The sequence below is a fragment of the Panthera pardus genome, unplaced genomic scaffold (assembly GCF_024362965.1).
Source record: "Panthera pardus isolate Hobbes unplaced genomic scaffold, ASM2436296v1 HiC_scaffold_10, whole genome shotgun sequence".
Lineage (NCBI taxonomy): Eukaryota > Metazoa > Chordata > Mammalia > Carnivora > Felidae > Panthera > Panthera pardus.
This window is the reverse complement of record NW_026526655.1, coordinates 8,468,948-8,488,804: the sequence shown is the minus strand read 5'-3', so window position 1 is coordinate 8,488,804 and position 19,857 is coordinate 8,468,948. Positions and strand designations below refer to the sequence as shown.

At 47.7% G+C, this 19,857-nt stretch overlaps 1 protein-coding gene across 6 annotated transcripts in view; it reads left to right on the top strand.

Moving 5' to 3' along the window:
* ARMC9 (armadillo repeat containing 9) overlaps positions 1-19,857 on the top strand; it is a 152,377-nt gene that overhangs the window by 43,192 nt on the left and 89,328 nt on the right. For 4 of the 6 annotated variants that reach the window (XM_019445604.2, XM_019445605.2, XM_019445602.2 and 1 more), the window contains 5 exons: positions 7,253-7,287; positions 10,977-11,091; positions 14,034-14,126; positions 17,533-17,623; positions 18,877-19,000. In XM_019445604.2, the coding sequence (XP_019301149.2) occupies positions 7,253-7,287; positions 10,977-11,091; positions 14,034-14,126; positions 17,533-17,623; positions 18,877-19,000 (458 nt within the window). Of the gene's footprint in view, positions 1-7,252; positions 7,289-10,976; positions 11,092-14,033; positions 14,127-17,532; positions 17,624-18,876; positions 19,001-19,857 lie in introns of all 6 variants that reach the window. The other 2 variants (XM_053903802.1, XM_019445603.2) reach the window with 2 other exon arrangements.

Sequence of the window (19,857 nt, the reverse complement as noted above, 5' to 3'; positions counted from 1 at the left end):
TAGTACATTTGATACTGGTTTTTAAATCTGGCTGTTAAGAATCTGGCCTTCTGCAACCTTTCTCGATGTTGAAAGTTCAGGACTCAGTAAATAACACTCTTCTGACCCCTGAGTTCTGAACCACTTGAAAAGTGGGACAAAAGAACAAAGGAAAGAGGAGCTGACAATATTGCCGTCAACTCTGATGAAGCTTATACGGGAGAATGTGGATTTTATTTGTAGACAGATGGGCGTCCTGCGTTTAAATCCTGGAATTCAAGAAATGTGACTACCCAGTCACGTCCAGCTCTGGCCAAGCCCCTCTCCTCCACCAGCACCACAGGCGGCGGGGACCTGCAGGACTGACCTCTGCTCCCGGGGCAGGGGGGTGGGGGGGGGGTGGGGGGGGTGGGGGAGGCTTATTCCCTCTGGGGAAGCAGGGAGCTGGGCGGTGCATGCCCAGTCCACTCCTAAACCCACCAATCCAGGAAGTCAGCCCTGCAGCAGGGGGATTATGCTGGTGCAGGACCCTGCAGAGGAGATGCCGAGAGTGGCCCTAGTTCATGCCCAGAGAACTGTGTCTGAACCTCCACTCACATTAGCGGAGCTGGTGGTCAAATCCAGATGTTCCCAGGACTGATAATGACGGGATTGATTTTTTGGAAAGAGAACTCTCCCAGGTGACCTCTTCTAGCTTGATTGCCTGGCGCCACCCCAACCCCAGGTGCGTCATTCTTCAGTCCTCACCAACTCACGCTCCAAACTATGGGGCTGAGTATCCGCCGGGATACAAGATAAATCTGATTCTGTATTCTCAGCCATCTGATAATCGCGAGAAGAGAAGCTTCTCCCTCAGGGCACAAGTGGTAGGGATTTTTTGTTTTCTTTTTTTCTTTTTTAGTGTATTTATTTTTTGAGAGAGAGAAAGAGAGCAGGGGAGGGGCAGAGAGAGAGAGAGAGAGAGAGAGAGAGAGAGAGAGAGAGAGAGAGAGAGGGCGAACCTCAAGCAGGCTCTGCACTGTTAGCACAGAGCCAACGCGGGGCTCGAACTCAAACCACGAGATCATGACCTGAGCTGAAATCAAGAGTCGGATGCTTAACCGACTTAGCCACCCAGGTGCCCCTGTTTTCTAAGACTGCACAACCGATACACAAATGTGTTCACTGGAAAATACATAACAATCTAATAGTAAAGTAAACATAAACCCCACGTCTGCCTCACACTCACCCCATCTCCTCTCCCTCCATAGGTAACCCTGTTGACTGCTTCCTCTTCTTCCTTCCAGACCTTTAAAAGTTCTGTAGAATTAAGGTGTTTATTATACAGTTCACTCTGCAACTGTCTCTTTGAACTTGGTACATTTTAAAGAATTTTCTGCGTCCTTCTGGGTTTACTCATCTTTTCCTTATCTTTTAGAGTTTTAACGATACATTTGACCGTTCCTCTACTAAACCTCAAAGGGGCTTTTCCGTTTTTCGCTGCTTCCAGTAGTGAGGCAGCACACACCTTTGTATGGCACAGAACAGCCTGGGAAAGCGCCGTGGTTTGTCTCTGTCCTTAACTCCTCTGTGTGTGCCGGGCAGGCACGAATGCAGAGACACCCCAGGAAAGGAGCACCGGGGCTGATGCGGGAGAGGCAGCGTCCAGCCCAGGGCAAGAGTGGGGCTGGGGATGAGCTGACCATGATACAGAGTCCGGGGCGTAGCCCCGTGAGCGAATCCCAAGCCCCTCCTAGTGGTACCTGTGCGTTTTGGGGTTCGTTGGCTGGGGAGGTTTCCCTTTGAATGTGTCCTTATTTGGAAAAACGGCCCACTTGGGAATGAACCCTTTTTTCAAAACTCCCAAGGAAACCGCATTGGGAGAATAAGTTGAAATACCACCAGGTGTGATTGCATTCTATCTATTCAAGACCCCACACACGTGAATCTTAGAAAGCATTTACTTCAAAATCAGCCATCTTTCTTCGCACTAAAACCCTGCAAGGCGCCGGGACGTGGCGGCGACCCTTTCTCGGGGTGGCCTCGTGCAGTTGCTCAGGAAACGTTGCCGTGGCATGCTTCTGCTGAGGAGGATACTTCCTACAGCTTCCTGTCGTGTGGACCATGGCTCTGGCTTGAAGTTCAGCACCTTCAGCCCTTACGTTCTCCATTCCATAGCTTTCTGAAGTCTTGGCGAGATGCCTGCCCTTTGTCGGCGTCGCCACTGCGTCTCGAGGCAGGCTTTCCGGGTCCAGTGCTCACTGTCTTGAGGAGGAGTTGCCGTCCTCGCTCACCTCTCCCTGCCACGCCTCGTGCCCAGTGCCCATCATGTACCTGAACTGACCCTGGATGTGAGGATGGACCACCTTTGATCTCAGCCACTTGCTGGGACCGTGATTGGCAGAGAATGTACCGTTAGCTCAGATTTTTCTTCTGACTTCCAGACCCGGACTCACGAGCCTTTTCTCTGTGAATGTGTGACCAGCACATCATTTCCGTGTCCAAAAGCAGGCTCGTCCTTTCCTCCAAACAGGTGGTCTCCCCTCCTGTGCTTCCTGTCTCGGTGAATGACACTCCAGAGAACACCTGGGAATCATTGAAACCTCTTCCCTCTCTTTTGCCCCATGTTCAGGCTGTCCTTGGGATCTGAGTGGCTTCCTCCCTCCTGCCCCACCTCTTTGTTGATTTGGGTTTGTTGAGGCTCTTCCTCTTTCTGTCCTGGCTAAAGCAACATTTCCTAACCGGTCTCAGTCTCTGAGCTCTCGCCTGGCTGATACTCCACACAAGTGCAGGGGTGACCTTTCTGCTTGTGTTTTATTTATTTATGCCCTCAAGTTTCAGGAAGGATTTAGGTACATCCAGTCATCGATCATGTTACTGTCTTGCTTAATACCTGTCATTGACCCAGGTCCCAAGTGCTCAGCGTGGGGTGCACAGCCTTCTGTGGCCTAAGGCCCATCCCTCTCCATGCTCAGCTCTGCTCACAGAAAGCCCAAGAGGCCCCAGCACCGTCCCCGACACCTCCCCACGGGGGCATGTTGCCGTGCACCTTGCCTAGCCACCCCCCCCCCCCCATCTCAGATGCCCACAGGCCACAGGGTGCTGAGGCAGGGCCAAGTATGAGGCCCTCAGTGGCCCGGAGAGGCTCCTGCCCGAGAAGTTTTGGAGGACGTGACTGGCACTTTCAGGAACTGGGGCACTCCCACTCCACTTACATACCTAGCGCCATTCCCAAATGGGCACTGTGTTCCAGCTCAGCCTCCCCTCCTGCGTTTCCCCCTGCAGTCCCGTGTTGTGCAAGCACCCCTTCCTGTTCCACAGCTGGTTGTGGCGGCCTCCCGCCTCCTGTGGCCTCTTCTGTCCCGTGGCTAAGGCGTTTCCTCATGCCTCCCACTGTGGTTGTTTGACCTCTTCCAGGTCACCTCTCCCTGAGGCCGCTCGCCAGAGGGGCCCGCCTTCACCGTTCAGCTGTCCAGCTGTCCGGCTGTTGTCCCGGGGCCCGGGAGGGAGGCTGGGGGCAAGTGGGCCTGGCCTTAGGTTTCCAGCCCCGAACGGTGCCTTCCACGAAGTCAGGGCTCGGCGGCTGCTGTGGGCTTCAAGCCACGGCCCCTTCTCTCCCACCCTCCGGGGCTGCACGCGCCTGCCTGTGGAACAGCCTTTTCCAGAGCAAGTGCCTAGAAGCACTAATCCCACAGCCTTTCCCCGTCCCCAGAGCCAACCGCTGATGTATTAAGTTTGAGACGTGCTGTGTTCTGAGACGCTGAAGACCCTTGAAGAGTCCGGCCGGCACGTCTGCAGACGCTTTTGACCAAGGGACGCTTTGTCACGTTACACCTCATACCGCGTTCTCGAAACACTGTCTGACGTCACATGTCCTGGCAGAGCTCCTCATCCTGCTGTTGTACGTCCTCGCCCCCACCCCGTGACCCCTGGCTTCGAGAGCAGTCACAGCTGAGAGGCCCGGGCGCAGGTGCTTCACCTGCAGCGGAGCAGCGATGGAGGCATGATGCTGCCGTGTTATCTCTGCGTGGGCAGAAATTCCTTTCTCGCATATTCAGGGGGTCCCGAGAGCCTTGCCCTGAGCCTGGCACAATGTAGGTGCCCAGTGAAGAATTGACGGGTCAGGATATTCGTTCTGCGGGCTTACACCTGCACTTTGAAGGGTTCATACTGTGCTTCCTCAGATGGGAGACCACCCCCTGTCCATTCACCTGTCTGCCGTGGAGCACATGGCTTCCCTCTGGTGCCCCCCCCGCCCACAGAGGCCTTTCCGGAAGCTCCCAACAGAAGGTCTGGAAATCACACAGTGCCCAGTGGGGCCGCATCAGGGCCTCTTTGGCAACTCCTCGGCAAGGGGATCCATTCTGGCGCTTGTCCATCGATGTCCACAATCCATTGTTAGCTCGTGAGGGAAATTATTATTATTCCGACTGTGACTGATGACCCTGGAGCTTCTCCCGTCTTTCTCCTCCTGAGTTATTCTTTGCCGTCCACACTGGCTACACACAGAGCGGCACCCACGGTTGGTGGCAATGACTTTTAGAAATCTAGTCCAAAGTAAAGTTTGGTCAGAAGATTGGAGCACAGCCCCTTTGGTGCTTGAGTGTTACTATTAATGCCTCCGTACAGCGGGTAGGAAGCAGCAGCTATATATAGATAGATCTATATAGGTAGATATATATATCTATATAGAGATAGATATATCCTATTGTGAGTTCTCCATTCGCTGGGCAAGTTTATCCTCAGGCATCACTGTTAAGGTCAATACCAACCTCCTAACTTAAAACGGAGCTCAGTACTTCCCAGCTCTGCCAGCCTTGTGTGTGTGGGGGGAGGGGGGGGGAGGGTCTGCATGGATAGGCAGAAAGGAAGGGGGAGCAGTGCTCTTTCTGTGTGCTCTCCTGGGGGTCCACATCCAATGGGGCCGTTACTGCCACCACTTGCCAATAAGGCACTGAGAATTATTGATCATTGACTCTCCCCGTTGGATTGTAAGCTCTCTGAGAAGGGGGCTTTGCTTTTTTCACTGGGGTATCTCTGTGCCTCACCAAGCCCAGCAGGTGGGAGGGAATCAGTAAGGACTCGCTGAATGAATGAAATAGCACAAAGTCCTCTCTCATTAAGAGCATGCAGGGCCTTTCTTCCCCCAGCTCATCTTTTCGGGGTTTTTTTGTTTTTTGTTTTTACTTGATTGGATAATAAAATCTCAGTAATGTTTGACACACTGCCTTTTTAGTTATTAGTGTTTTTCAATTAATTTCTTCGCAGGCCAAATAGAATGCTACAGAGTTTAGCAAAAGAGAAGCGCTGTTTTAAAAGATAGAAAGGGGGTGTCTAGCTGGCTCAGTCAGAAAAGCATGTGACGCTTGATCTCAGGGTTGTTTGTTTGAGTCCCATGTGGGGTGTAGAGATTACTTAAAATCTTTTTAAAATAAATGATAGAAAACATTTTCTTAACTGAAGAAAGGGGTGGTGTTCATGAATTTTATTTGTGGATATATGATTAGTCGACAACATTAATTTAAAAATATCTTTATTTTGTGTATACCTTAGCCTGATATTTTAACATGGTTATGCCCTTATTTGACTCACTATTTTGGCTTCTTAGTCTTCTTAATGTGTTAGATGAGTAATTTAGATGACATTTCAAACTTATTTTCTGAGCTACTTGCTATTTAAGCCAATAACAGAAATAGGCATTTCCGTTAATTACCAAAAAAAGTCAAGGGTTAAAAAATATAAAACATGGTCATGAGCCATTTAAAAATGAGGTTTGCTGTCTCCAAGATGGGAATCCGTGTGGCCTGTAAATACTACACAGTAGAAGCAGTAGAGACTGGAGTCCTCAGCCAGGGCCAGTTTATTAAATTTATTAAATTAGTCAAGGTTTCTGGAGAGCCCATTTGGGGATATCAGTCTTCGTTCATTCATTCATTCAACAAATTTGATCACGTGACTCTGTACGTCCAGGCACTGTAGCAGGTGCTGGGTACATATATTGAGGGTTACAGAACTCCATGTCTACTGAAGGAGAAAGGCACAGAAATAGTTGTAAAATTGTCACAGTTCAGTGTGCTAAGTGTGGATAATGACCATTTGAGAGCTGTTGTGACACAGAGGATTGAGTGCCACCACCTGCCCCTTCGAGAATGGCTCTATGGAGGGCTGAGATTTCTTGTCTTCTCCTCTACTTTTTTTCCTGGAGTTCCTTAAAACCTAGTCCAGGGGTGCCTGGGTGGCTCAGTTGGTTGAGCGTCCGACTTTGGTTCAGGTCATGATCTCACAGTTCATAGGTTCAAGCCCCTCATTGGGCTCTGTGCTTTGAGCCTGCTTCGGATTTTGTGTCTCTGTCTTTCGGCCACTCCCCGTCTCACGCTCTGACTCTCTCTCTCTCTCTCTCTCTCTCTCTCTCAAAAATAAACACTAAAAAAACAAAACAAAAAAAACCTAGTCCAAACGTTATGTCACTTTACCTGCAAATAATTCAATGTATATATCCAACGGCTAAGGGCTTCACAAAACAAAAACCAAACATAATTATGATGCCAAATACAATTGGCACTAATTCTTCAGTATCACACAGTACCAGTGAGTCCATATTCATATTTCCCTTATTTGCTCAAAATGTTTTTTTACAGTTGGTTTGAGTTGGTCCAAGTAAACGCCACACACAGCATTTGGTTTTTTGTTTCTCAAGTCTGTTTCAGTACATGTTTAATACAGCATTGTTTGTAGTGGCAAAAACAAAACAAAACAAGCAATGAATGGAACAATGTTGAATGTCCATAAAGTAGGCAGTGATCTGGCCTATAAGTAAGACGAAAGGGGAATGGAGTGGGAGGGGGATTTTTCTATAAACACCTCTATAGTGTTTGACTTGGTACAAAGTGCATGTTATTTTTATACTCAAAGAGAAAACCTTAGTAAAGAAAAAATCAGGATAATAAAATGACTTTCATTGCTTTTGTTCTCTATGATATCTGACTAGGCAGCTTTAAGTGCCTCTTGAATTTGGTCCGGGGGGACCCACTCATGTTTTTATGGAGTATTCCTTGGAGCAGAGCCACAATGAACCAAGGGTTGTAGGCGGCTTGGGAAATACATCAGTAGTGTGTTGCTTAACTTCGGTTTGGGCTAATTTTTAAATCATGTATGATTATGGCCGGAGAATCCTGAGGGATCAAAAACTTTGCAAATCTGTTGATTTTATGTGAGTAAAGCGATTTAGGATTAATGCATTGCTCTCCCTGTTTAACACAGCCTCTCTTCTTTTGTTTCCACACCCCACCCCCAGGCTTCAACCATGTTAAGAGCCTCCTTGGCACCAGGGTAAGTCATTGCCCTTAGGAGCTGTTATTATGGAGAACAGCCCTGGGTAAAACTAGAATTCAAAGTCACTTTAGTAAACATTCATCTTAACAGCCTAGCTTAGAGGAGTGCCTTTGATTAGCTAGACCTCCAGTCTAGCTGGATATTAAAGGAAGTGCCAGTAATTATAAGCAAGATTATTAAACTAGAGGTATTTTTTAGTATTAATTCTACTTATTTTGGAGAGGTAGCATCAAATGGAAAAATTCATTGAACTGTTCCCATGATATTGTATAGAATCTTCTGTCATAGGGCAGTCAGCAGAGTGGTGCAATGTCTGAATTTCACGATCTCTGCCGGCTCACACTATGACCAGAGCCACAGGATTAGCTTTGTCTAGGCCTGAGCATTCCTACCCACATCAGTTAGGTTGTCACCCGTGTGGGGGTCGGATGCAAGGGAGCTTCACCGGGCATGTATGTCGCAGTAACAAGGAAGTTGAGAACCTTTAGCAAAGGCGCGAGGAGTAGAGTGGCTTCTGTTGGCCCCCTGAGCCCCCCTCGTTATGGGAGTTCGGGGGATACAGTCAGATGACTCAGACACCTGAGAGAGACACAGCCTGCCTCCTCCCTCAGTCCTGCCTGAGTCTGACACTGACCCTGCACTTTGTTCCCTTCAGGTGGTGGCTGTATAATGTCATGCTTATGAGCACAGACTGCCGGGGCTAAAATCCCACCTCTGCTACTGGCTCTGTGACCTTGGACCACTTATGTAACTTCCCCGTGCCTCAGTCTCCTCACTTGTAAAATGACACTAATAATAACTTTCTTTTTTAAAAAAAATTTTTTTTTAACGTTTATTTATTTTTGAGACAGAGAGAGACAGAGCATGAACAGGGGAAGGGCAGAGAGAGAGGGAGACACAGAATCTGAAACAGGCTCCAGGCTCTGAGCTGTCAGCACAGAGCCCGACGCGGGGCTCGAACTCACGGACTGTGAGATCATGACCTGCGCCGAAGTCAGACGCTTAACCGACCAAGCCACCCAGGCGCCCCAAAAGTAACTTTATTATAGGATTATTGTGAGGATAAAAATGAGTTAATATGTATAAAGCACTTAGTACAATGCTGGGGATTTAATAAACTCCTTGGGTGTTTGTTAATGTTATTCCCAACGGTATGAGAAGCAAGGTCACCTGCAGAGAGTAAAGGGGGGTAGTTGGTGGAGGGGCTTAAGAGGACAAAGGAGAAGGTAGGACACAGTTTTCTTGGACAGTGGGAGAGTGGCTGGACTGCAGAAATGTGGGGTTTCTCAGCAACTTGGTTGGCAACAAATTCAGCCGGTAATATTGACGTGATGGGCGAGTAACTGTGGCCCGCATGTGACAGGGAAGTGCTATTTCCAGCCATAGGAAGTACCCCAGCTATAGGACAATTTCAGACTTGGCTTGACAGATGGGACTTTTTTGTCTAGAACAAGTCCTGGTTTAAACTTCAAATTAAAAAATCTTTTTTTCATTTTGAAATAATTTCAAGAGCTACAGATATCGTACAAAGAATTCTCCTATACCCTTCACCCGGATTCCCCATGTTAATATTTGACACAAGCCCAGGGCAGTTATCAAAATCAGAAAATTAACGCTGGTACCATACCATCTAATCTGCAGGCTTCGCTCACGTTTTACCCGTTGTTCCGTTACGTCCTCTGTCTGGTCCAGCATTCAGTCCAGGATCATATGTTGATGTGGTTGTCGTGTCTGATTCCTTTACTGGAAATCATTCCTTAGTCTCTGTCTTTCGTGGCCTTGACACTTTTGAAGAATACTGGCCAGTCATTTGTCATCGAAATTTTTAAAGTAGTCTGTGTTCATTTTCAAACACAGTAGTATCTGCCTCAGGAAAATAAGTGTCAAAATAGTGTGAACATGTGCGTGGCTCAACTGTTTGATGTACAAAATAGGACACGCTCCTCCCAGGGGTGTTTACTGAGATCTCATTTGTGGCCCTGTTTTCTGGCCTTTTTCCCTGGGCCCTTGAAGAGGATTTCATTTTGGCTTTTAAAATTTTACATTAAAAAAAACTAGCACGGGGCCACCTGGGTGGCTCAGTCGGTTAAGCGTCCGACTTCGGCTCAGGTCATCATCTCGCGGTTTGTGAGTTCGAACCCCGCATCAGGGTCTGTGCTGACAGCTTGGAGCCCGCTTTGGATTCTGTGTCTCCTCCTCTCTCTGCCCCTCCCCTGCTCATGCTCTGTCTCTCAATAATAAATAAACATTAAAAAAAAAAGTTGTTTTTTTTTTTTTAAACTAGCAGGTAGGGGTGCCCGACTGGCTCAGTCGGTAGAGCATGAAGAAAACTGACAGGATCCTGAACACTGCCTCCCAGAGGTATTCCCTCAGTTTCTGTCCCACCCTTCCAAACTAAGGAAACGAGTGAGATAGGTGAAGGAGACCGAGAGGTACGGACTTCCACTTACAAAATAAAAAGTCCTGGGATGTAATGGACGGCACGGGAACTATAGTCAATAATATTGTATTGCCAATTTACAAGTTGCTAAGAAAGTAACTTCAAAGTTCTCATCACAAGAAAAGGCGTGGGAACTTGGTATGGTGACAGAGGGCGGAGAGACTCAGTGCGGGTCATCATGCTGTTTGCCTGCAGCTAATATAACGTGTCCCCGTTACACTTCAGTGAAAAGCAAAAAGAACTCTTCATTTTTGCGTCTTTTCACCCAAGTCCTCCTGAGCCCCCCGTCGGTGTTGTGCAGTTAGTGTTGATAATAGTATTAATGTTCCGTGCGCGGGATCGGGAGAACCATATTTTTGTTTCGCTTTTGGTTTTTACTTGTTTTACGATGAACTACTTACGAATCCCCAGGGAGTCGAATCCCCAGGCCCCCGGTGGTGGCCTCTATGACGAGTATGACATGAAAGCGAGGAGGTGAACGTTGCTCCAGTCCCGTAAACCAGACCATAGGCCTCGCTGCCTTGTCACTCGCTCTCCCCTCTGTCCGGTCCCCTCCTGTTCAGCCAGGCAGACTGGCAAGACCCTGGGAAACCTGGCTTCCCCCCGGGGCTTGCCTGGAGTCCTCTCGGCCAGGGTCTGCCAACTGTCCTGCTTGCTGCCCGTGTCACAGGCGGGAACCCGCGCTACCTCCTGGCACACCCCTGCGCCTGCTCAGGGGTCAACCATGAGTCTTCACGGGTGTTTCTGAACCCGGTCTGTCCTTCCCCCGGCTAGGTTCCTCGGGTTCGAGAGGCACAGTGACCTCGGGTTTTTAGGAAGAACGCTCGGCCCTGCTGACGCTAATAGTTTTTGGGCTTTGCTCCAGGTTCTAAGGAGGACGTTGAGCGCTGCAGCAAGTGCTGGGGCCTCCGAGGAGATTTCATCCCTGTCGGATGGAGCCCGGGCCTAACGGGAATGCAGTGGTTTCTAAACCTGGTTAGGCAGGGACTCCTCGTTTTGGGGAAGATGTTAAACAAAACCCCAGTACGTACCACAGGAGAGACAGAGCCGGGCTAGTTGACGCCGGGGGTGGTGGGGAGCCTAGAACCAGCCCTCTCTGTGGAAGCCTGGACCTAGTTCCGGGAGCACAGAAAACAGCCGGGCCGCCGCTAGCCTGTGCAGCTCGAGACGGGGGTCCCGGTACTCAGGAGGTATAATGAACATGCCCTTTTGCCCTTTTCTTTCTCTTTGAACTTGTGTTGCCCAGTGGGAAGCTGAAGGATGTCCCATTGCTGCCCTCCTTGGATTATGAGAAACTGAAGAAGGATTTGATTTGGGGGAGTGACCGCTTGAAAGCCTTCTTGTTGCAGGCTCTGCGCTGGGTACGTACCTTAAGGGAGAAAAAGGCCATGCTGGTTTTCTTGGCTGGCTAGCTCAGGTGTATCTTGTAACCCAGCTACTAAAAATCTGTCTTCACGCTGCCTGCTGGCACCAGCAACCTCTCAGGATCGCCTTGCCTCTTTGTAAAACCCCCGTGTTGACATCACAGTTGCCATTGCCTTCCCTCGGTCATTTCACATAGGCAGTTTCTTTCTTTCTTTCTTTTTCTTTCTTTCTTTCTTTCTTTCTTTCTTTCTTTCTTTCTTTCTTTTCTTTCTTTCTTTCTTTCTTTCTTTCTTTCTTTTTCTTCCTTCCTTCCTTCCTTTCTTTCTTTTTCTTTCTTCCTTCCTTCCTTCCTTCCTTCCTTTCTTTTTAATGTTTATTTGTTTATTTTGAGAGAGAGAGAGAGCCCCCAAAATATGCAGTTTCAAGACTGCCCCTGTCGCCTGGTCTGGAGCCACACTCCTGGCCAGCGCGGTCGGCGTGTGAGTGCCCAGAGTCATTCTGACGTGACAGCTTCACCAAGACTTCTGCGTTCAGGCGTTGCCGCGTGGCCATTGGAGCAGACAGCAAGGGTGGACGCTGATGAACCAGTCTTTAAGGGAAGCAAAGCCCAGTCTTCACACTGGTCCCAGTTAAGCCAGTGGTTCGGGCTTTTTGGTCTCAGACCTCTTTACACTCTCAGAAATTACTGAGGACCTGAAAGCCTTCAGTTTATGTGAAATTTATCTACAAACGTTTGTAATATTAGAAATGAAACTGAGAAAATGTTAAATATTAATCCATTTAAGATGAACAATGAACCCAGAACATAACATAAATGACACTTTTTTTTTATAAAAAACGATTTTCCGAGCAAAAAAATTAATAGGAAAAGCAGCATCCTTATACATTTTTGCAAATTTCTTTAACGTCCGGTCTGATGGAGGACAGCTGGATTCTTACATCTGCTCCCCCATTCGATTTGTCACAGTGTCACCCTTCATACAGCCTCTGAGACATTTACTATGAAAAAGATAAACCGTATGTTAGTATTATGAAAACAATCATGACCTTGTAGGCTCCCTGAAAGGGCTTTGAGGACCCGTAGGGTTCCCAAGATGACACTTTGAGAACTACAGGTCTAGGCCAGTGCTGGTTGGCTCTTTAAATGATCCGTTCTAACTTATCCTGTAATCGTGTCAGACTCCTCATGGATCCCTGAATCTCAGGTTATGTTGCCATCAAAATGCCTTTGAGCAATTTCCCTGTCTCTGGGTGGAAAAAGGCCGCCTCACTTGCTCTTCTGATGGTTGGTGGTGCTTCCTGGAATGTGGTCTCGAGGCATGCTCTGAGGATGACTCTAGACTCAGCGGGAAGAGTCCTGCGATCGGTGGTGATGCCTGCCTCAGCGGACGAGGTGGGCAGCGGGAGTAATCTCGGGGGGCCATCCCTGCCCCAGATGTCGCCTCTCTCTGCTCAAGTCAGCAAGCCCTTTCCTTGGTGCTAGATTGTCTGCCCGGCACGTCCTCACAGTTCGTGCTGCTGGGCTCTTGGTGAGACAGGGTAGTCCTTGGCTGAATGAATGACATTGTCACAGAATAGTCAGGAAAAGTAAACCTGTGTCTTATGATTTTGTCTGTGTCCCACTCCAGCCCAGCAGCCCCGCATGTGACACTCTTGGCACACCCTCCTTTAACAGAGTGCCCTCTCCCCTCAGGGCCTCCTGCTTGGCCACAGTGGGTCCAGCCTGTCAGCGACACCTGCCTCCGGAGGCCTCCACCTTTCGGTTCTGGGGGGATCTGCCGCTCTTGTCTTCTCACCATGTGGTCCTTTACACACCCAGTGCCTCCTTGGCCAGAAGTAAGGCCTGCAGTCTCAGGGATTGTTAGGAGGATTTTCCTGGAAAAGCAAGGACATTTGCTCACTTTAGTTATGTGATGTTCTCGTGTTGTAATCCATACCTGTACACACCCATATGTGCACACGCACACACATTGCACACATGACATTTTCTTTCCTTCTTTCTTTCTTTCTTTTTAATGTTTATTTATTTTTGAGAGAGAGAGAGAGAGAGAGAGAGAGACGCAGTGTGAGCGGGGGAGGGGCAGAGAGAGAGAGAGAGACGCAGTGTGAGCGGGGGAGGGGCAGAGAGAGAGGGAGACACAGAATCCGAAGCAGGCTCCAGGCTCTGAGCTGTCAGCCCAGAGCCCGACGCAGGGGCTCGAACTCACAAACCGCAAAATCATGACCCGAGTCGAAGTCAGAGGCTTAACTGACTGAGCCACCCAGGTGCCCCACAACATTTTTTTTTCTAGCCCTATGGACATGAAGTAAATTCCTCCTTAACCCGAGACTTATGGCTCTCAAGATATACAAAATTCTACGCATCTACACCCTACGCACACGCACACGCACACAATATTGCTGCAGCGGTCTGTATAGTAGAAAGTCTAATTTGTTGGCAACACATTTGCTCCAAGCCCTCTTCCACCTGCCCTTTGTCCACCCCCATCACTGAGCTCCACTCACCTGCACCCTGCATTTTCACGCCTCCCTGACCTTTACCACACTTCCTCCCCCATCCGCCATGCTCACATTCCCGTGTGGTGGCTAATGGTCTGCTCATCCTTTATGGGCCAGCTCTTGAGGCCCTTCCTGGCAAAACCCTCTCTAGATATTGGTGAGCTCTCCTTATCTGTACACTTGCAGTCCGGGCATCTTACCACTTCACTTCTCTGGAGATTCCACGTGCAGGTTGACACCTACGTCACCCATGAGGAAATACGACATTGTAACTCGTTAGTTGACTGGTTGGCTGGGTAACTAACCCTCCCCACCCGGATATTATTTACTTTGGTTAAATGTGTGGTTACCGGTACTGCCATTTAAAAGATGCCCGCTATGGGAACATTTTCTCCATATTAAGACTTAGATCTGTTACTTTTCTTTTTCTTTATTCTAGCGCTTGACCACATCCCATCCTGGAGAGCAGAGGGAGACCGTTCTGGAAGCCTACATTGGCAACGACCTCCTGGACTGTCACGGCCACGGCCAGGTCTGCAAGAGGAGGGCCAGAGCCCAGCCAGGGCCTTTATTTCGAGGGGATGATCTTAGCAAAAGGAGGAGGCTTTACTTTTTATGAGATTTTCAGTCTAGTGACTGTATGTCAGCCTTGAGCTCCTGTTAGCTGGTGAGATCTGCTATTCACCCCACACATTGGCCCACTTTTCACCTCTGGTAGAGTCCTAAACAGGTTGAACTGCCTGATTCAACTCTGGAGCTCTTGCCTGTCGTTTTTCCTTTTCCCCAAATCCCAACTCTTTTCCTGACCCTGCCGAGTAACCGTGAGTCCCGCAAGCCCAGCATGATTTACGGCCGGCAAGGCGGGTAAGCCAACCCAGTTGTTTTCATCTGGGCCCGACTTGAAATGTGTTAACACTATGTTTGTATATAGCTTCGGACCAGATAGGTCTGACGATGCGGTGGGGAAAGTATGGGATTCAGAATGAGATTAACTGGTTTCAAACTTCTGCCCTGCTGCCTCTGAGCCAGATTAGCTTAAGTACATTACTCTTAACCACCTCTGAGAAAGAGCCTCACCTGCCTTGTGAGGTTGGGAGGATGATTGCATTTGGTCACGTGTGGGAAGTACTTGACCCGGTGCCCAGCACAGAGTAGCCAAGGCATGGCGGTTCCCCTCCCCACTCCTCACCCCCTTACCTGTTGCCAGCACCAGGCTTCGCTGGACAGGAGGAGGAACGAGCTCTTGAACATGGCATATATAAAGACGCCGCATTTCATTGTCCCACTGAATGTTTATCCAAAATGACGTAAATACTTTATCTTCCTATTGTTAAGCTCACAGCGTGTGCGCTGAGTGGAATATCGATACCCCTTAGGCTCGCCGATGAGACGGCACCCTGCAGAAACTAATCATGTTAGTTGTGCCTGTTGTGCACACAGGCGGTAGCGTTTGAGAATTCTGAGTTGCCAGTTTATTCTTTGAATGTAGTTTTCTTACTGCTCCCATGAAAGAGTTATGTTAAGTTTAAAAATCGTCTCTCAGATTCGTGACTTATTTTCTTTTATTTTTATTTCTTTAAAAAAATTTTTTTTAATGTTTATTTACTCCCTTTTGAGAGAGAGAGCGCGCGTGCCAGTGGGGGAGGGGCAGAGAGAGAGAGAGACACAGAATCCAAAGCAGGCTCCAGGCTCCGAGCTGCCACTGCAGAGCCCAGAGCGGGGCTCGAACTCACAAACCGCGAGATCATGACCTGCGCTCAAGTCCGACACTGGACGCTTAACTGATTGAGCCACCCACGTGCCCCTTTTTACTTCTGCTTATATTTATAATGGCATTGCAACCAACTTATCAGACATGAAGCAGTTGAAAAATACATTGTTGTGACTTTATAAACTCAAATGCAAAGAGTAAATTCAGTTGGATCTTTCTGAAACTATCTTATTTCATTGAATCTGAGATGCATTTTCCCCCCATGTTAGCATCTGGGAAATTGGAATGTATCTAATACTTGATGGCCTGTTGTAGTTTAATTGGCTGCTTTTCTTTCTTGGTTGTATATATAAAAAAATAATGTATCCTCTAATGAAAGATGCCTTAGGTTTTCCTCTCTCTGTTTTCTCTGTTCTTTTTCTGAATGTGGCACCTCTTGAACTGCTTCTCTAATTTTCTCTTGTGTCTCATGTTTTCCATATTTTTCTTTTTGCTTTACTTTCCGGGAGATCTCCTCATCTTTATTTTCTAACCTTTTAGTTGAGTTTTTCATTCTCCCTTTTTGTGACATTCTGGTTTTTTTTCGTGGACATAATACAACTTCTTGTATCTCTGAGGGCATTAGTGACACATTTGCGCTTATTTCTAGTTTTCTTCTCCCTTCACCGTCTCGTTTCCTTCAGGTTGTTCGCCCATTTGTTTCGACCTTATCTATCGCCCATATTGGAAACTTATCTTGAGTTTCTGATAGACCTTGTTTAACTCATAATGTTTTGAGTGGGGGGAGTGAAAGCCGATTGGAAGTTGTGAATGCGAGGGTAGGACCTGTAGATGCAGTGCTCCACTGGAGGGTGAGCCAGGTGGGCTCTCTATTAGGAACCTCTGATTTTAGGATCTCTGGTTCTTTTCTCTTGGGCTGGTCATTTTCTTCTAGGAAGAGTCTTCTGTTCTACCTAGAGGGTGAGGATCTGGGTGCAGTGTTCCGGGACTCAGGTAGAAGAGGACAGGGTACTCCCTGTTGAGCATTCTTTCTGCATTTAGGCACTGCCCCTTACCCCCTTCTGGTGTAGAAGTCCTGCTTACCTGGGCCAGGTGCCCCCCCCCCCCCGAGACCCTTTGTGCTACCCTTGCAAGAGACCAATGGGGGGAAGTATGCGGTAGGACAGTAGTGTGGGAGCAACAAAGTGGGATCTAGCTCCTGCTCTAACAGCTTTCATTCATTCTTCTTTATTTTTTTCCCTTTTGAGGGTTAAGTGCTGTAAATTGGGTAATTCCTCATTGTCCATTGCTGCCTTTGAGACTTGACATTCTTGGGTCTGCTAAGTCTGTTACTGCCCTGCATTCCTGATTCCGAAATTGTGTTACATTTCTTGTGCTGTCTCTCTGTCCTTCAGAATTCACGTATTTAAAAAAAAAAAAAAAAAATCCTGGGGCGCCTGGGTGGCTCAGTCGGTTAAGCGTCCGACTTCAGCTCAGGTCACCATCTCACGGTCCGTGAGTTCGAGCCCCACGTCGGGCTCTGGGCTGATGGCTCAGAGCCTGGAGCCTGCTTCCGATTCTGCGTCTCCCTCTCTTTCTGCCCCTCCCCCGTTCATGCTCTCTGTCTGTCTCAAAAATAAATAAACGTTAAAAAAAAAATCCATTCACTGTAGTTTTACTGTGGTTTGCAGGGAGCAAAATTAGATGTGTGCGTTGGAGCTCTCATTAACCTGGAAAAACATTAGCAACAGCAATAGCCAACAGTATTGCCTCCCTTGTGCCAGTCACTGTCTAAGTGCTCTGTATAACTCGTTCTTTTTTTTTTTTTTTAATGTTTATTTATTTTTGAGAAGGGTGGGGAGAGGGGCAGAGAGAGAAGGAGACACAATCCAAAGCAGGCTCCAGGCCCTGAGCTGTCAGCACAGAGCCCAACACGGGGCTCGAACCCACGAACTGCGAGATCGTGATCTGATCTGAAGTGGACAGTTAGCCGATTGAGCCACCCAGGCGCCCGTATAATTCGTTCTTTTAATTTAGAAGGCTGAATAACTTATTTTTTGTCAACTCTCATAAAAAATCAGTTGGAAATGGAGATTTCCAGATGAAGCGTTGGCTTCAGTCCCTTTATTTCACCTCTAATAAATTGACATGGAGGAAGGGAAGAGCAGACCCAGAGAAGGGACGTGTGTTTACCTGTCACTTTTCCTTAACCTCATCATTTTCCTCTTTTGCTGTGTTTCCCCCACAGAGGAGTGTGCTTCAGCTGCTGCACTCCAAGAGCGAGGTGGTGCGACAGTACATGGCCCGGCTCATCAATGCCTTCGCGTCCCTGGCGGAAGGTAGAGCGTCAACTTTTCCTCCCAGAGAGCAGCTAGGTCTTATTAATGCTTTTTATTCCTTTGAAAATTGACGTTCTTCTTCACGTTTCTTAAAGATGCTCTACGTCCCCTCCATTTATTCCCGTTTAGTGCATCTAAGGTGTTTTGTGCAAATTGGCTGTTGTCCTTTTGCTTAGTTTATGTCAGAGCAAATTTTTATGGTTTTAGAGTTTATTTTATAAGCCTTCTGGTTTTATTTTGTGAGCTTTCTGGTTTCGTAACCATAGTATTTCACTGGCTTTCAAGTATATAACAGGTAATGCATTTTCTATAGTTTTCTGCAAAATAAGGTTAGTGAAATAATCAAAGCTGATTCCAATAAGCACTGCACCATTTCCTTCAAAGGAGTGTAACCTCTAGGGGCTCCGGCCTGGCTCAGTCGGTGGAGCGTGTAACTCTTGATCTTGGGGTTGTGAGTCTGAGCCCTGTGTTGGGTGTAGAGATTACTTAAAAATAAACTCTTTTTTTTTTTAAAGCCTATAATCTCTTAAACCAAGAGGATTTGAAAATTCCAAAGATAATACATACCAAAGCTGAATTCAAGATGATTTTACAGGGTGCCATTATCTTCCATTAAGTTCTACTTTGTTTCAACTTTTTAAAATGTGAATAAAGGGAGTTTTCAAATGATGACTAGATGATACTCCAAAAGCCGGGTCAGTCATTCATTTGCTTGTTCTTCCGTCTGTTCTTACAAGGGAGGGTACATGCATTAATGTCATCTGTATCAAGACACAAGTCACAACAGGCTAGTGGTAGCTCAAGACTTATTGTAGGGTTCCAGGTATGGTTCCCAACTCCTTCCCCAGGCCACGGGTGTGTCTCGAAGGAGCAAGGAATGTGCCAGAAATCATTACTGCTTGGTTGCCTCTGTTATAAAGACTAAGGTACCCATAACATACAGATTCCTTACCCTCTTTCTCCTTGTAGATCTGACTTTTGGGTTCAAGATTTCAGGTAAATAAAAGAGCTCACCACAAAAACATAGTGATGAATTAATTATGTTTAGATTACAAAAGGAGTCGTTTTTTCTTCATTAGTTGATTAGATAAAACCAACTTTGCAGAAAAAATATGTTTTAAGTTTTTTAGAACCTAAAATTACCCAAACTCTATATAACGTTACGTGCGAAGTGTTCATCGAAAGTGGTTTTGGAGCATGAACTTAGCACAAGATCAATTCTTCTGCTTGTGCGTCTCTGGTTATATCACTAGGTCGTCTCTACCTGGCCCAGACCACAAGGGTGCTGCGGATGCTGGAGGAAAGGCTGAAGGAGGAAGACGAGGACGTCGTCACCCGGGAGAACATTCTCGGGGCCTTGCAGAAGTTCAGCCTCAGGTGCTGACCGCGCAGTAGGTCATGGTAGCTCCTAACAGTAAGGTTTAGCCACTGTTTGGTCCCAGTAGCAGCCCAAGGGGCACGTGATATTTTCAGTTAACATTTAGGAGAGGTTGGGTGACTTTCCAAGATAGGGCTGGAAAGCCTATCTCTAATCCTCGAAACCATCCACTCAGGAAGTGCCGTTGTGGTGTCCTCGCGAGCACCACGGCGGGGGCCGGCCAGGGGCTGGATTGTGTCTCAGGCCACGTCAGGGGTAGAGATGCACACGTGAGTAAAACCTGATGGAGCTCAGCTCAGCAAGTCGCTCGCAGCCTCTGTGGGAGATGTGCACGTGGATGAGGAGTCACAGGGGGTGTGGTGGGATTTCCGTGGAAGGTGGGCGGAGCCTCCCGCTCCCCAGTCCCTATGTCCCAGCGGCCCACCCTGACGTCTCCATCTGGACCCTGTTATGACTTGGATCTCGTAGCCACCTAGAGCTTTTGTTTGTTTTTCGTTGACAGCTTTATTAAGGTATGCTTTCATAGCACAAAATTCACCCCTTTAAATGCGCCATTCAGTGAGTCTTAGTAGATTTACAGAGTTGTACAGCCACCGCCACAAGCTAACTTTAGAACACTTCCATCACCACGCAAAGAAACCTCATGCCCACCTCCAAGCCTCATTCTTACCCCCGGCCCCCAGTAACCACAAATTTGCTTTCTGTAGAGTTACCCATGCTGGACATTTTAGATAAATGGAATCCTATAATGTGTGTTCTGTCGTGACCGGCTTCATTCACTCAGCATCGTGCTTTTAAGTTCATCAGTGGTGTAACATGTCAGGAGTTGGTTCCTTCGTCATGCTGAGTAACGTGC